The sequence below is a fragment of the Sitophilus oryzae genome, unplaced genomic scaffold, assembly GCF_002938485.1.
Source record: "Sitophilus oryzae breed Bouriz unplaced genomic scaffold, Soryzae_2.0 scaffold_1442_pilon_pilon, whole genome shotgun sequence".
Taxonomy (NCBI): Eukaryota; Metazoa; Arthropoda; class Insecta; order Coleoptera; family Curculionidae; genus Sitophilus; species Sitophilus oryzae.
In genome coordinates this window covers 2727370-2743749 of record NW_022146107.1, presented here as the reverse complement: position 1 = coordinate 2743749, position 16380 = coordinate 2727370, and the positions used below count along the sequence as shown (strand labels likewise).

The 16380-nt window shown below is 31.5% G+C and overlaps 1 protein-coding gene and 1 long non-coding RNA gene across 2 annotated transcripts in view; one reads left to right on the top strand and one right to left on the bottom strand.

Moving 5' to 3' along the window:
• Nucleotides 1–2134: 2134 nt before the first annotated feature.
• The window catches only part of LOC115877224 (scavenger receptor class B member 1-like), a 36404-nt gene continuing 22158 nt past the window's right edge, over nt 2135–16380 (bottom strand). The window contains exons 3-9 of the mRNA XM_030893383.1: nt 15684–15887; nt 14580–14835; nt 11920–12057; nt 11653–11771; nt 9711–9836; nt 7951–8174; nt 2135–3397 (exon numbers count right to left, since the gene is read on the bottom strand). Coding sequence (XP_030749243.1) covers nt 3328–3397; nt 7951–8174; nt 9711–9836; nt 11653–11771; nt 11920–12057; nt 14580–14835; nt 15684–15887 — 1137 coding nt within the window. The 3' untranslated portion in view covers nt 2135–3327. The remainder of the gene's footprint in view (nt 3398–7950; nt 8175–9710; nt 9837–11652; nt 11772–11919; nt 12058–14579; nt 14836–15683; nt 15888–16380) is intronic.
• Nucleotides 4958–5989, top strand: LOC115877051. The gene is made up of 2 exons (XR_004049277.1): nt 4958–5464; nt 5525–5989. It is a non-coding gene; the product is annotated as an uncharacterized LOC115877051 (long non-coding RNA).

Here is a 16380-nt window from a genome sequence, read left to right as displayed (position 1 = left end):
TATCACCTTCAGCAACAAGTAGTAATAGAAGTTTTACATTTGCCAGGTGTATATATGACAAAAATATTCTTTATATTTTGTGAATATTTCAATAATAATTATTATTCTGCAATTTTAGAGATTTCATGTATACCGGGTGTTTCTTGAATATATCTTTTTTATTTTTTCAGATAAAAAAACGAGATTTGATATGCTATTAAAATATATCAATTAAAACAAGTTTATTTTGCGAATGTCGATGCAAGAGTGAGATACGGTGTCTGTGTTTGGGGTTGGTCAACCGAGATGTCTTCATTACTCAAAAGAGTAATGAATACGGTCTCTGGCAGGTATTATAGCGCCCTCACAGAGTTGTAGAGACTATTTTAACAAATTTAGTATTTTAACCGAAGTGTGTCTATTCGTTTTTCCCAACTATGATAAATTTAAAAGAAATTGTAATGTACATAGATTTAGTACTAGAAGTGCCTTAGATTTGCATATAAGCATTTGTAAATCTAAGGTACGTGGCTTATCGATCGCCACACAATATAGGACCTTATATGTTTAATAATCTTCCTATTAAAATTAAATTCTGTAATACACTAAATAAATTTAAGTTAAATTTAAAAAAATATTTGTTGGGAATGAACTTCTATAGTGTGGAGGAATACCTGCAAATCGTAATATGAGACCTACGAGTACTTAATAATTTTATTAGGGTCTGTTGTGTTTGTTTTTGTATATTTTGTATTATATATTTGCGTTAGCTTTATGAATTTATTGACTACTAGTTGAAGCCTGGCGCATCCGCCACGACATCAGGAAAAACAATACTTTTTATTTTTTTTTAATTAAATGAAAAATAAAAAATCCGGCGGCGACAGTTTTTAGAAGAGCCAATTAGCTTTCTAGAGCAAGTCGTTACTTCAGTAGAGACGACACAGATAAACATTAGCATTTTATATATGTAGATTCCTATACAATTGTATATTGTTTTATGGAAATAAATAAATTATTGATTGATTGATTGATTATATGACATAAATTAGAATTGATTGACGTATTTAGTTGTCTTTGGCCACTTCCTGTTTCACCGGAAATGACTACAACCTACAACTTTTGATTTTTAAATGGCTCTCTCGGTATATTTTTACTTTATTCGATAGAAAAAGCCACTCTGAATGACATATCAAAGTATATATGTCAACTTCTGACATTTTCGCTTAAAAATAGAGTGCCATGGCTGTGTTAAAAACACTAATTTTTAGTCAATGATCCTTGGAAAAATAGATTTGATCGTCTAATGTTTTTAGTGTCTTGCCCAGACCGGTTAAAAGATGCCCAAATCGTATTTTTAAACGTAACTCAATTTTTTCAAATGGAACGAGAGTGGCTCATTAGCATATTTGGAAAAAATAAAAAAATTTGTACATTGGAAAATGTCAAAATTTGGCATATGATATGTCATTCTATTCAGAACATCATGATCCATCAAATAAAGTAAAAAAATACCGAAGGTACAATTTAAAAATAAAAAGTTATAGTCATTTCCGGTGAAACAGGAAGTGAACAAAACTAATTGAATACGTCACTCAATCCTCACTCACGTCATACACTAACATACCAAATCTCGTTTTTTTATCTGAAAAATTAAAAAAGTTACAGGGGGTGAGCCGGAAAATGTACCTTAAAAACAAGGAAATATCTTATTTGCTTTTTTCTGAAACCCCTAAAAACAAATCATACTATATATAAATACAGGTTGAACCATAAACATTAGGTACTTAAATATAAAATATACAGAAAGTCTACTTTCGCACAAAATACACTACAATCAGATAATTGTCTTTTGTTTAGAAAAACAGATTTAAGAATAAAAATTATAGAAGTATAACGAAAGAGATTACAAAAATACAAAATACTTTTCTTCGCAACGACTAAAATTTATATGTATGTATTTTATTAATAAAAAATATCTTAATAAAAGGCATGATATTTTTTTAACCTGTCAAACTGCATTTTCTGCAATCACTGCATCCAAAAAATTTGGAATAGTCTAAAATACCGTATGATCGAATAAAAACGGCGTCCAGTTGGCTTGGAAATGACGATCGATGACATTTCCCATATAAATTTACATATAAAATGACAGTGATCTTCATTTCATAGCCATCGCTGACGCCGTTTTTATTCGATCATACGGTATAACCAAATACGTTTAAAGAAATTTTAATTTAAACGTATTTGGGTATAACCCAAAGTAATACAGTTTACTTTTTTATATAGTAAAAGCTATTGATAAAATAAACTGTACAGGGTGGACCAAATTGAACACTTTTAAAGTTTTTCAGTAAATTGTACTTAAGGTACTTAAAAAGCTGCTTTGGAAATGTTTTCATAAAAATTTAAAAATTTCCATACCAAAAAAATTACAGCGATTTATTAAAAACGCACATTTTTGAACAACACCCCGTAACTCCGAAACGTTAATAGATTTCGATGTACGGATTTTCCCATCATGGTTTTTGATAAAAATTGAGCTCCAGACATCGATATTAGTTTTCGTCTATCTCCTATAGAAAAGAGTGTTTCTCTTTAAAAGTGTCCAATTTGGCCCACCCTGTACATAATTTCATACTACATACAATAAGACATTTTTGAAGTAATTACCAATTCGAGTAAGTTTTACCTAACTATATTTAAAATTATATAAATACAAACTTAAATATTCTAGAATATTTTATCATTCTCTCGTTCCAAAGAAAGAAAGTTTTTTTTTTAATTAAAAGAACAACTTTTTGGTCAATTAAACTTAAAATATCTACCTCTGTATAAGAAAACTCGACTTGTACATGCCAAGTATGACTTAAGGTGCGTTTCCAGGAGTCAAGTAAACTGATCAAGTCACAGGAATTCAACTAACTTGAAAAAATAATCGGTGTTTAAGCTTGATTTTCATGCATCCGTTAAGCTTGATTTGCATCCGTTGTCCGACGATTCGTTGATACGATATTAATTTTATTGGTAGAATTTAGATTCTAAAGTTTTTTGGTATGCTCCTTCTTTATCTTTTTATTCAACGATCATGCGAAATAAATTCAACAGACTTGATCAGCTGACTTGAAAACGCGCCTTGTTTAGACGACTAAATATTTACACAAGCGTCCCAAATAAGTTTTGTCGCGCGATAAAAACAATAAGGTAACCCATCGATTGATCACATATAAAGAAAAAAATACATTGTCGGCAAGAATCTGCAATAGCTGAGACGATCCGAACTCTTTGCGCTAGATGCATTTTATTAGTCTACTCCCTCAAATTTAAACGATCTATGACTTGTTATTCCTATACTTCACCGTCAGCGTCAACATCTGGAAATTCTAGAAGCGTGTAAGTCTCTCTTCTGGATATTAACCTGAAATTAAAAGAAAAACACACCATATTAAAAACACCTCTCAAAAAAGACCACAGCTTATTTACGACCAGCTGGTCGTCTTAGCTTGCTTTTCAGTATTCGTTTTTTTTTCTAGTACTTTCGTAGACAAATGCGAGCTGTAAAGATAAGCAAATATAAGCAATACCAATTAAACTTTTGTTTACGTAATCGAGTGCGCGATCTTTAAATTCATTGTTGCCAACCATGGACATATTCGGCGCCGGCTCCGGAGTGACTAACTGAGATTTAAATTTCCCTCTGGGGATTCAGGTGAGAGCTCTGCTGTAAAAAATGGCAAGTTGCCACATTTATTTATTTATTTCCTGACATTGTCATTTCTTTTGACACTTTAGTTTTATATTACGATTTTTATGTTTAAACGAATTGTGTTGTGATCCTTTTAGCTTAAAATATTTTACTAGCAGATCTTGCAGTCGAACATTGTTCTTTTTAGAACCTCTTCTAGTGCAAAGTGTACAAAATTACAGCTTAACAGCCGCTGTATAAAACTCATCGCAATGAGGAATAAATGCTAAATGAGAAATAATGGCTGTTTATGTGCCTTAAGTGCTGTTAAGGAGGCGAGTTTTATTAATGCAAATAATAACTGTTTATATATTTACAATTAATTTATTTTTGTTTCCTAAAATATTTATTTAAAAAATTAAATCTCAGTTGATTAAAAGAAAATATGTAAAATTGGGCAACGCTGTGCTGGTCAAACTTAATCACGTGACTAAAAATTCTACCTGTTTTAATTGGTATGAACTATATTTAGGTATTACGCAGGTTTCCATGCAAATGATAGTGAGTCGACAGGCTGGGTATGATTAAGCTGTGATAATACTTTAGATTATACAGGGTGGTGACAATTTCGATACTTAACATTGGCATCTCAGACACTACGAGAAATACGAATGTGACAAAAGTTGCATAATTAGAAGTTTAAAGAATACCTATGAAGAAAACCCCGGTATCCTGATTAGTTTCGGATTTATGTCAAAAAAATTAAAAAAATACGTTTATTTTAAATAACAATATCTTCAGAACTATTGTATCTATTGCAATGTAAGTTGGTAGTTTTATATTATTGACCTCCGCCAATTAAATGCCGTTTTCAGAAAATTTCTAAGCCTTCTAGATTTCGCACAACAGTCAAATTTTTGTTTTCTTATGGCCGCCATTTTGAATTTTTATCCTATTAGAGCAAAAAATAATCTATACGGTGGTATCTAATTTTTATTCATTATTATGTAAATTCACTAAAAATTAGATTTTTTAAAAATTCGCTGAAAAGATCAAGTTTGCCTTGGAAATCCAATTGACACTTTATATGTTATATGACAACAAGTTATTATTTGTTTATTCTATTAAGTGTCAAATCCGGACGCACAAAAATAGTATAAAACAAAGACAAATTAAATTCTTCTACAAATACCCGACGAACTATTGCCGAATTCTGTTTTTCTTATGAAGACATCAACATTCGATTAGACAGCAAACCCTATTATAAGTACCGTATGATCGAATAAAAGGGAGAACCATAAACTCTCGAAAGCCCAAGTTATCGAAAACCCGAACGCAAGCGAACGGTAGACCGAATGGTCCCGATTGGAAGTTATCGAATCTCGGCTCCTCCCCTCGCTATTTGTATTTTAAATTGTAAACAAAAGTCAACGCAATTTGTTTTTGGTTGAAATGTACACTTAAAATACTTTAAAATGTAAAGTTATCTTGCAAAATTAGAACCTGAAAGCCTAGAAATGCGGAATCGGTACAAACCAAACATTTAACTTGTGAATAACATAGAAAATAGAAGCCCTTAGTTTTGATATCTATTTTAAATGCTAGCCCAGACTGCCCGGTGGAGTTTTCAAAGATATAAGAAACACGGAGGAAATTATTAGTAGTGTTCACCATGAAATCTTACAAATTTCCAGAAATTAAAAGGAAATAGGAGACGTGTGTTCAAATATTTTAAAGCAAGATTTTGTTAGTGATTATGGAAGCCTAAAGTTGCAGGCCATATCCTTATCAAAGCAAAAAGTAAGGCTTATGATAAACACTTTTTCCCCATAGTTTTTCTATATTTAGTGATTCTTTTAGGTCAAAAATCTACAGCGTATGAATAGTATGTAAACCTGAAGCTGAGATTGTGTTAGAAAGGGTTTCAACATCAAACTATACTGAACTCTAACCCTGAAAATGTTAATACAAATCCAAAGCAATTACCAGCATGACAGGAAAATTAAAAGCAAAAGTTTCATTGAAATAATATTGTTTATAAATCAGGATCAAAATTACATTATTTCACTTTGAAAATAGGACCGGGTGAAGAATATTCATAATGCGGAGCTTAACCAGTTGATATAGTTAGTGTAGTTATTGTGATAGTGAATGTGTTGAATTGAAATACTTATTTCTGCAGAAAAACGTGAGCCTAGCTTAAAGGATACTGTATAAATTTCTAATGTTTTTTTTATAACTGATGTTTACCTACTTTTTGTGTTACATCATGTGGCGTTAAAATATTTTTTTTGGAATACTTATATTAAATTCTTTTAAAAATCGGTTTTGCCTTTTATTTTTTCCCTCTAAGGTTTTGTTTTAATATTTTAAATACTTCTTAGCTGATTTCGTTGAAGGTGATACAATTCCTGCAATTCTATCATAAATCGACCAAATCAGATTATAAAATGGTCAGCGTGTGTTCGGCTAAAATTTAGATGTCTTTGTTATTACACTAGTGTAGGACCAGTATTTTGTTATTGAAATAAAACAGAAATGTAGAAAACAACGTTTATTTTAATAAATTCAGTACCACTTAAAGTAGACAACAAACACCAAGGCAAGATATTCATATGTTTATTTTGATGCCTAATGCCCAATTAAGTTATAACTTCTAACATAAAAAAATATCTACCTTTTTGGCAAAAAGAAAACGGTTACTAAGGTTCGAATTTTTTACTAAAGCCCTCCGCTGAAAACTAATTCATAAATATAAATTGCTTTTGACGGAAAACATTATGAAAACATCATAAATGTAGCACTAAATCAAAATCAATATTACATTCAAAATCATTCATTGTTAAAAAATTTTTACATAAAAGGGTAATTACCCATAAAAGATATTAACTATTACCCTTGTCTATATATAATCATCTATAATCAAGGCTATTACATAATGCTATTGAAAATTAATTTAATATTTGAATAAAATCTGCTCGTAACATGATAAATCTCCAGATCATATATAATTTATATACAAATATCTTAAAAATGTATTTCTATATATATATGATCTAGGGATAAACGTCAAATTTTTGTCTATTTGCCCAAAAATTTGAAAGAAGAACACGTTTTTATTCTGTCTCGGCCTAGACATATCCTAAACGAAGAAAGGAGGAGGCGCTTAGGCGGTTTACAGTCGGTTCCGCACGACCGCCCCCGATACTACACGAAAGTTTCGACAGTTTGAACTTTCGTCAGGATAAAGCCACCTCGAATAAAAACGGCGTCAGCGATGGCTATGAAATAAAGATCGCTGTCATTTCATATGTAAATTTATATGGGAAATGTCATCGATCGTCATTTCCAAGCCAACTGGACGCCGTTTTTATTCGATCATACGGTATTTTCTACTAGCTGAGTTGATCGCTTTTAAGGCGGGCGGCCACTGCGAGCGAAACTAAACTAAGCCAAGCAAAGATAAGATTTGTAAAAATCAGCTCCCATACTTTTAAATGCGTTAGCGGCCACTTGAGCGAAACTAAACGAAAATATATGAACGAAGATTTAAATCGTAGTTTAGTTTCGCTCGTTTTAGTTCGTTGTCACGAACTAAAAACTAAAAACGAAAACGCAGCTAACTTAGCTGACTACTGAGCGAAAATCGTTCCCAGTGGCCGATGAAACTTATTTTCGTTTAGTTACCGTTTTTTTATATTCTATTATCTATTATTATTACTATTTATAGCTTAGTTTAGTTAAGCTCGCAGTGGCCGCCTGTCTTTAAGGCGGGCGGCCACTGCGAGCGAAACTAAACAACTAAACAACAACTAACTAAGCCAAGCGAAGATAAGATATGTAAAAATCAGCTCCCATACTTTTAAAATGCGCCAGCGGCCACTTGAGCGAAACTAAACGAAAATATATGAACGAAGATTCAAATCGTAGTTTAGTTTCGCTCGTTTTAGTTCGTGACAGATTCCAGCGAATTTTTCGCAGCGATTAGTTCTATGATAGCAGAGACACAATACGAAAACGCAGCTAAGTTAGCTGACTACTAAGCAAAAATCGTTCCCAGTGGCCGATGAAACTTATTTCCGTTTAGTTACCGTTTCTTTCTATATTAGCTTAGTTTAGTTTTGCTCGCAAAGACGGCCGCCTTTAAGCTGCTTGACTATCGGATAAGATTATTATTTCTTGTTTTTCGATAGTTTTTCTCCAAGATAAGTTATACGTAAGATGCTGGGGTAGGTGCCCATTGATTCGGAGTACCTATTTACTTTACAATCAAGTAAGTTACTTACCTGTTAGAACTGATCAGTAGACTGCCCCTTCTTAAGTTTTTCATACCGATTTGAATTGTTTTCTTCGTGAACATGATCGACTTGTAGGCGTTAACAAAGACAGCTATGATCAGACAACTGCCGAAAATGATAAAGCCGTAGGTCATTAGAGGACAGGCTACATCGGCAAACGTAGTGGCCACGTACAACCATCTCCGGATCGGTGGTGTCAGTTCATCGATCCCCTGAAAAATGTTAATTGTCAATATATATTTAGAAAATAATCATTGAGACATGAAACAACATCCTATCATATAAAGTTTGATCAAAAGTTGTTTGTATAATGTATATATTTGAAATAAAATTGATGCATTACAAAAAATTCTCTTCAAAAAATGCTATATGGGTATTTCGCCACTGCAAGAAAATCTTTAAGATAAAATAGTTATTTTTTTGTAAACACTTCTGCCTTAATCCCAAACGGAAACTACTTATCAAAAGTTAGATTTACAGATGCTTAATGTTTCGGAAAGTTTATCTCTTTCCGTCGTCGGAAGCAAAAAAAAATACAAAGAATAAAGAAAAAAACTATTTAAAATATTTAAATCCAACTATTCGAGAACACTTTAGTTTTTTTTTAAACAGATACGTCTACAAAAACCGTTGACGTTCTGTTAAAATGACATTATATCCAAGTTAAACTTCGAAATTAACAATTACTACCTGATAACAATTACTTAATAAAGTAAAACCAAAACGCCCCAAACTTTCTGTATGATTATTTTTAATTTTTACGTATGTTATGTTTATTTATGGTATGTTCTTTAAAATCAAAGAAGCGATTGCCATACATTACTAACATTTACAGATGCATGAGCAATACATTTATTTTTATTAGATTGTATTAAAAAAAACCTCTTTTATTTTTCTTTTAGAGACAATCGCTTCTTTCATTATAATTTTGGCGTTATTAAAATTTATTCTGTGCCCTCTGTCCCATGAATGCTGACAAATCTCTAGTTGGTCTAGGGTCTAGATGTTTCACCAATGTAAAATTTATCGCATTCACATGGTATTTGGTATATTACATTTTTTATTTGTTGTTCTATATTTATTGGTTTAGTATGTGATAAAATGGATCTAAGTGTATTTTGTTTTTTGAAAGATTGTTTTCCTATCCTTCGTATTTTTTTCCGAAACGCCTCGTATGTATGGAATTGTAAGTTGTCTATATTGTGTATTGTTATCATTGTGTCTATGATTTGGGGTTTGTATTCCGTTTAATGTTTTGTCAATAAAATATGGTGGATATTCGTTTTTCATTAATGTATTTTTTATGTGGTTTATATCTCTGTTTAGTGAAATGCCGTCTAAACATATTATTTTTGCCCTATCAACAAAAAATAAACTTTTTATAACACCTTTTTACACTTATACTGTGATTAGATCTGAAAATATATAATATACTCATATAGGATTTTTTGGAGAAATGAATCCGCTACATAGGTATAGATATTTTTTCCAAAAAATTGCTTCGCGTTGTTTGATCAGGTTAAATTAATAAGGATTTTAATAAGATCACTTAATTAAGATTTTTGTTACAGAAATTCATACTTCTAGACAAGTATAAAGTAGTAAAGAATTTTCACACCATAAACTTTCAGCCTCCATATTGCCTTTCTAAGGTACGAAAATTTCCTAAAATCGCCTTTTCCCAGTTAATAATTTGTTATCTTAAACTCTGTTAAATTTTGTGAAAGAAATATGGGATTCGAACCTACCTCTTCTAGCCACATAACAGGAAACACCATCGTTTTAAAATCCTTGACCGGGTTGATATTGGGGGCTTGTTGAATCCGCAAGTTCAGCTGAACGCGAACTTTCCCTTCAACAGGAACACCAAGTTTCTGGAAAAAGTTTAAATATAAGCGATACCAATTAAACTTTTAGTTACGTAATCGAGGGCGCGGTTTTTAAATCCATTGTTGCCAACCGTGGACATATTCGTCGCGCCGGGCTGACTAACTGGAATTTTAATTTCCCGCTGGGGATTCAGGTGGTAGCTCTGCTGTAAAAAATGTCAAGTTGCCATATTTATTTATTTATTTCCAGACATTTTGAATCGTTTTGACATTTTAGTGTTGTATTACGTGTTTTTGGTTTAAATGAATTGTGTTGTGATATTTTAAGCTTAAATATTTTTACTAGCAAACCTTGCAGTCGAACATTGTTCTTTTTTGAACCTTTTTAGTGCAAAGTGTTTGAGATAGCTTAATAACCGTTGCAAAAAACTCAACGCAATTTTATTAGAATATTTTAAACGGGACAGCGGTATATAGTAATGACCCTTTATGTCCCGTAAGTGCTCTTAAAGAGGTGAGTTATGTTGATGTAAATAATAACTGTTTATATATTTATAATTAATTAATTTTTGTTTCCTAAAATATTTTGATTAAAAGAAAATATGTAAAAGCGGGCAACGCTGTGCCGGTCAAGCTTAATCACGTGACTAAAACTTTATTTGGTATGATCTTTGAATAAGAAGACTAAGGAAGGAGCATAATGCTATCCCTGTATTCATGCATGGTGGGCGGAAAAAGCACCATAAAAGCACTCTAGGGTGGGGATCCTTGACAGTTCTGTTTGACGATTCATTTGACACATTTGAATTTGATTTGAAATTTTGTGGATTTGTCAGTCTTTACGGAGCTTATTTTATGTTATTTATTATTTATTCTACTACTGATAGTTATATAAAGGTAGTAAATCTAGATGGAAATTGTGGCAGAACTTAAATTAACAGTGACAGTATCGCGATTTATCGAAAAAGACTCTAAAATAGTTGGTTGTGTAGCGTGCGGTATATCTCGGCAAAAATAGGGTGAAATAATGGAACAACTTTTCGCTAGTAAGTGACTATATAATATACATACGTGTAGTAAACCGATTATTTATGAAATTCACTTAAATTAACTAAATTATATATTTTTCTTGCATTTTAGCTTTTATTTATTACTTGTCAAAGATTAGATGTCAAAGAATTTAGATACATTAATTTGACTTACCTGCTTCAGTAGCGTTTCGGATGTTTGTGCTAATAAATACTTATTATAACTTATCTATTTTTATTAGAATTATATATTTTTATAACAATTTTAATAACTACCAACATTTATTCACAACGTAAAATAAAACAACAAATTATTGAGTCTACCCCACGTCTACCCTACATCATAGTTTTACATTTTTTAAATAAAATTAGATCGACACTGATAAACCGGAATTTAAGTCGGCCATATTTGAGGCCCATCGCGGTGTACCTAAGATTTTTGATATGCTCCTTCCTTAGTCTTCTTATTCAAAGGGTATGATCTATACCTTGATGTTTTATTAAGTTTCTGTACAAATCACGGGCGCATATACGGGAGGGGTAATGGAGGTAATTACCCCTCCCAGGAAGAAGTTTTAAGTGATAAAATGTCGTATAAAACAAAAATTTTTACAAAAGAAATTAATAATACCAATCAAAGTAGAAAATCCAGACCAATCCGAGTTTACTTTTACCACAGCTAAAATAGGTACATTTCAGAGAAAATTTAATTTAATTTTGTACTTTTTTTAAATATTGCTGCCTCTCCCAGACCCAATCTCTAGATGCGCCACTGGTACAAATAGATTTTTATGTGACAAATTAACTATCTTTAACTGAGATCATTAACTTACTGGTTGTATTCTGAAATACGATTGATGCTTCTGCCTTACTGGGTTCAAGCCTTCCACTTCGTTTATAAGTGAAGGATCGGCATCCAAAAAATGAGGAAAAGATAGGTATACAGGAGCATCTGAAAAAGAAGAGTTATATTTGAAGATGATAAATGGCGAAGAATAAATATAATAGTTGTACTGTAACTTCAAAGTTAATAAAAACAATTTAAGAGATATTGAAAACACTTTTAACAACAACAATATTAAACATATTTAAATTATTACCATATTGGCAAGGACTGATGTTTTGCAATCCTTTTGGAGGACAATATTCATTTCCGGGACAAAAACATTTATTTTCCGGATTTTGCCTAACGTCTTCAAAAACATCTTCGGGAGGAGTGTACAAATCAGCTGGAATTCCTGTAAAATATAAACATTTTTAACATATATTATGTAGTGTTGATATAGAGAAAAACGAGCCTAATGCTGCTAAGAGAAACCTAAAGAAAAAGAAGAGTTTAGATTTGATTAATTTTCGCACAATAATTTTTTAAAATTTTTGAAGACATTTGTCTCAACAAGAATACCTTGCCGAGTTGGTTTCTGTTTTCGGCAATGAAGCACTACATCAGTCGACAATTTCTCGCTGGTAAGGAGAATTTAAATATCGACGGATTAGTCTTAGAACAACAGGATTCAAGAACAAACAGGTCCACCAACAACGGCAGTCACCCAGGAAAACGTCGGTGCTGTACGTAAGCTGATCCAAGAAGATCTGCATATCACATATTGTGAAATTGAAGCATCATTGGGTATTTCAAAAACCTCAATTAAAAAAGAATATATGAAGAATTATCTGTAAAAAAATATTTTCTCGTTGCATACCACATCTGTTGAAGGAAGAACAGAAAGCAAGTCTTTTCGTCATAAAGCTGACGATATACAGTATACTCTGTTTTTTTCCCCAGGTAAGATTTCGACAGACGATGACAGAAGAAAAGCAGATGACGTCCCATACCAATCTATTTATTTTACTAAAAAAAGTTTCTAATAATTTTTAAGTTAACTATGGATGGGTTTAAATATAAATCCGTCATGTGTCGTCTCTTGTTGTTTTTAACCAGTTTTATTGGTTTATTTCAAAAATGGCAGATCGTATTTCAATTTTATTGGTTTGACGGAACGATGAACGACAAACGGACGCCGGCGCCGATGCGTATGAACTCGCATTTAGATTTTTGACGCTTGTCAAAGTCTTGCCAAATTAGAGGTTATAATTCTGTGTCAACTTTTGTCAGTTTTGTCAAATACCCTGCGTTTTGGAAGATGATGCATTTTGATTCGTGTTATTACGTGTGTTTTGTGTCTTTTGAAGTCAAGTGGAGGAAAAATCGAGCGAAAATTAACTGTAGACCCAGAGCACAGTTTATGGTTAATACTCGCTGCCCAGGCAAAAAGTCTTATACACCAATAAAGTTACCATCATTAAAGTTCGTATACCATCTCGTCGTAGATAAGTGCATCTCGAATATGGTAGAAGGACCATACTAAACACGTACTAAAAACTGGAGTAGCTATATCGACATCACACGATAGGTAAATAATGGATTTTAGTACTGCAGAGAAAAATAATGTCAAAAGGTACTGGTTTAAAAAAATTAAGATTAAAGTTAATTAACTAACCTTTAAGGTATAAAATTTGGTAAATGTTATTATTAATAAAATAGTTTGTTTTATTTATGTTGTTTTATTTATTCCTGCGGAATATTACAAGTTTGTATTTGTACATAAGTTATATTGATAAATATAATCATAAATGCGGGAAGTTTCATAAAGCTTGAAAGTAAGAAATAGTTCTTTTTTATATTTTTTTGGTATGTGGTGTCTTGTTCTTGTTTGTTTTGTATTAACACATACCGTTTTTATTAAATTAAATAACTCGATTACATTTTTTCAGTTTTATACAGTTTTTTTCACAATATTTTGTATCAAAATGTCCTGCTATGCGTTCCAGTTGTACCAACTTATTACTTTGTAACATAAAATAAACTACTTTGAAATTAAATTGACAGACACATCTATCACTGTCAAGGATCTTCTCGTTGTACAGACTATATTGTCAGTGGTAATGAATCCTGAATTTACTCTTACAAACCCGAAAATAAACGCCAATCGGCTGATTTTGTTCCGAGATGAACTAAAATCGACGAAAGTTATCCGTTCTCGAACGTTTCCAAAAGGATGATTTGGTTTGGTTTTATAAATCTTTGTTTAGAGCATATTTTTCAAAGTTAATAGTGATTGTTTTAAATATCTATTAAATTAACTAACTATTTGGACTTTTTTAAATATTCCTCAATAAAACGAATAAAAACCATATTTCAGATTCCATTGAAAGCAAATTTCAAAGACAATTTTTTAAAGTAAACAATATAAATTGAAAATATTTAGTTTTCTTTTGAATCGTATCTTAATTATTATGTAAACTATCTGAAAACTTAAATCGATTATTAATTCATAATTGTATATAATTGGTTATTGATAATAAACCAGTTGTTTATCCAGTGGCGTCGTAAGTACTTAAAAAATAATAATAAAAATAAAGATGTCTTATTTTAACGACACGCCCTGTATCAATATTTATCAAAATTAGAACTTAAGTATCTTAGGTAAGGAGGATTCAATATAATTTATCAGATTTGAAATAAATACTGTCCTAAGAGTAGTTTACTCTTAACTCGAAAAATATAAAACGTAGGTCTATGAGGTATCGCATTTCTTACCCTGGGCAAAATGTACGTCTTATAGCCATACAGCAGCCTGCCAAAAATGAAAAAGATCGCTCAACAAATAAACAAGATATTGGCTTGTATCCATCTTAAGTGGGACACCCTGTATATATAAAATATAAAAATCAATCAAACATCTAAACTTAAACTTACCATGCTTCTCGCCTGATTCTCTGTACTGAAACGGAAACGTCCGACACAAGTCTTTGTCATACAAGTAAACCACATCCCTCTTCGTGAAATACCGGGGTGGAAAGAAAGATCCTTCGCTAGCTGTCAAATCGTTACAAGGAGCCTCATCCCAGTACGGTAACGTTTCCTTTCCGTTGAGATTTGCCAAAAGTCCGAATTCCTGCATTCCTGTTTCCCCGGTATACATATTGTGTACTTCTGCCAGTGTACCGTTTCGCTGTATATGAATAATGGTTTGTAATAGTACGTATAATTGCTATTTTTTAATATACAAATATACTGTAATAATTAAGTAATTTTTGGTGTTAATTAAAAGTGGGCAACGTTGTACCGGTCAAGCTTAATCACGTGACTAAAAGTTAATTAGGTATGAAGTGTATATATATATATATCTAATTGCAACATTTGGTTTGGTATATTATGAAGATAACTGGCAGAATTATTTACTAGTTTTAGAGCTTTATTAATTTATTATTAACAAAAACATTTGTTTTGTCCAGAATATAGTAACGAGCCTTTCGTTAGAAAATACTAGACACACATCAAATAAAAGAAAATAACAATCATATCCAAAAATATTATAACTGATGTCTACCTGATGATAACTTCAGAAGTGGGATCAAATAATGATACAATACGTAGAATACCAATGTAAAGTGGATAAAAACTATGAAAGAAGTTTTACTCTGTGATATTTTTAGTTTATGATATAAAATGTCTGTAAGTATTCGTACAGAATGAAAAATGATTAATAAAATCGGTAGCTTTCTATGTTATGCTTTATTCTTCTTTCAGTACCTTATACAGAGTGTTGGCGACGTCTTGCATGTATTGATGTGTGTCATTAGTGTTTACAAGTACACGGGACATAGAGTTAATTGCCGAATCCGAACAGCACTATTTGAGGGGCTCGCACAGCAGTAGACATACCTACTGCTGGATGAATAGATATAAATATATAAGATATAAATAAATGACTTACCATTTGATTTAAAGTTTGCATGTAATGAAAACAAAACCCATCAGTTTTCAATAAATATATAGTTTATAGGGAAATTAACTTACACTGATAAGAAGACCCATCTTATTGGATGGTTTCTTCCTTTTTGGATAGAATTTGTGGGCTAGAGACACCAGACTGTCATCGTATCCGAACACCAGTTCATCGGCCGTTACGCTGACGAACGGTTTGCTGGAACCCATGGCCAGCAGTACTGATATCGTTTTCTGCAACCAGTAGCCCATGTTGTTGGACTGAGTCGACAAAGTCTGAAAATTATAAATTTTGAGTTAGTTAAAATATTTCTTTGAATGTGGTGGACAATGTTTTAGTATTGACCATTATCAATTATTTTAAATGGATATCTCATAGGTATCTATTTTTTATTAAATACCTACTTAAATTTTTTGTAAAATTTTTTGAATTTATATTTTTGTTTCTTAATAATATATACTGTTTCTTAAAGTCAGGAATATTATTTAAAGAAAACATGAAAAACAAGACAACAAGTAATCGTGAATGTTTTGTAAGCTATAAAAATATAAATATTGATTAGATTTGTTTATTTATTACTGATCTGTTTTAATATTGGACCTGCAAATCTTCACTTGAGCTGTCTAACGAGTTTAACAGTTTATTAATAAAGTACTTTTCAATATTAAACTCCATTGAAAAGAAGAAGCAAACGTAAAAGCAGAGAACAGGTAAATTAAAAATACATAAAAAATAAATTTTATAATAGAGGTACTGAAATTTAGAAAA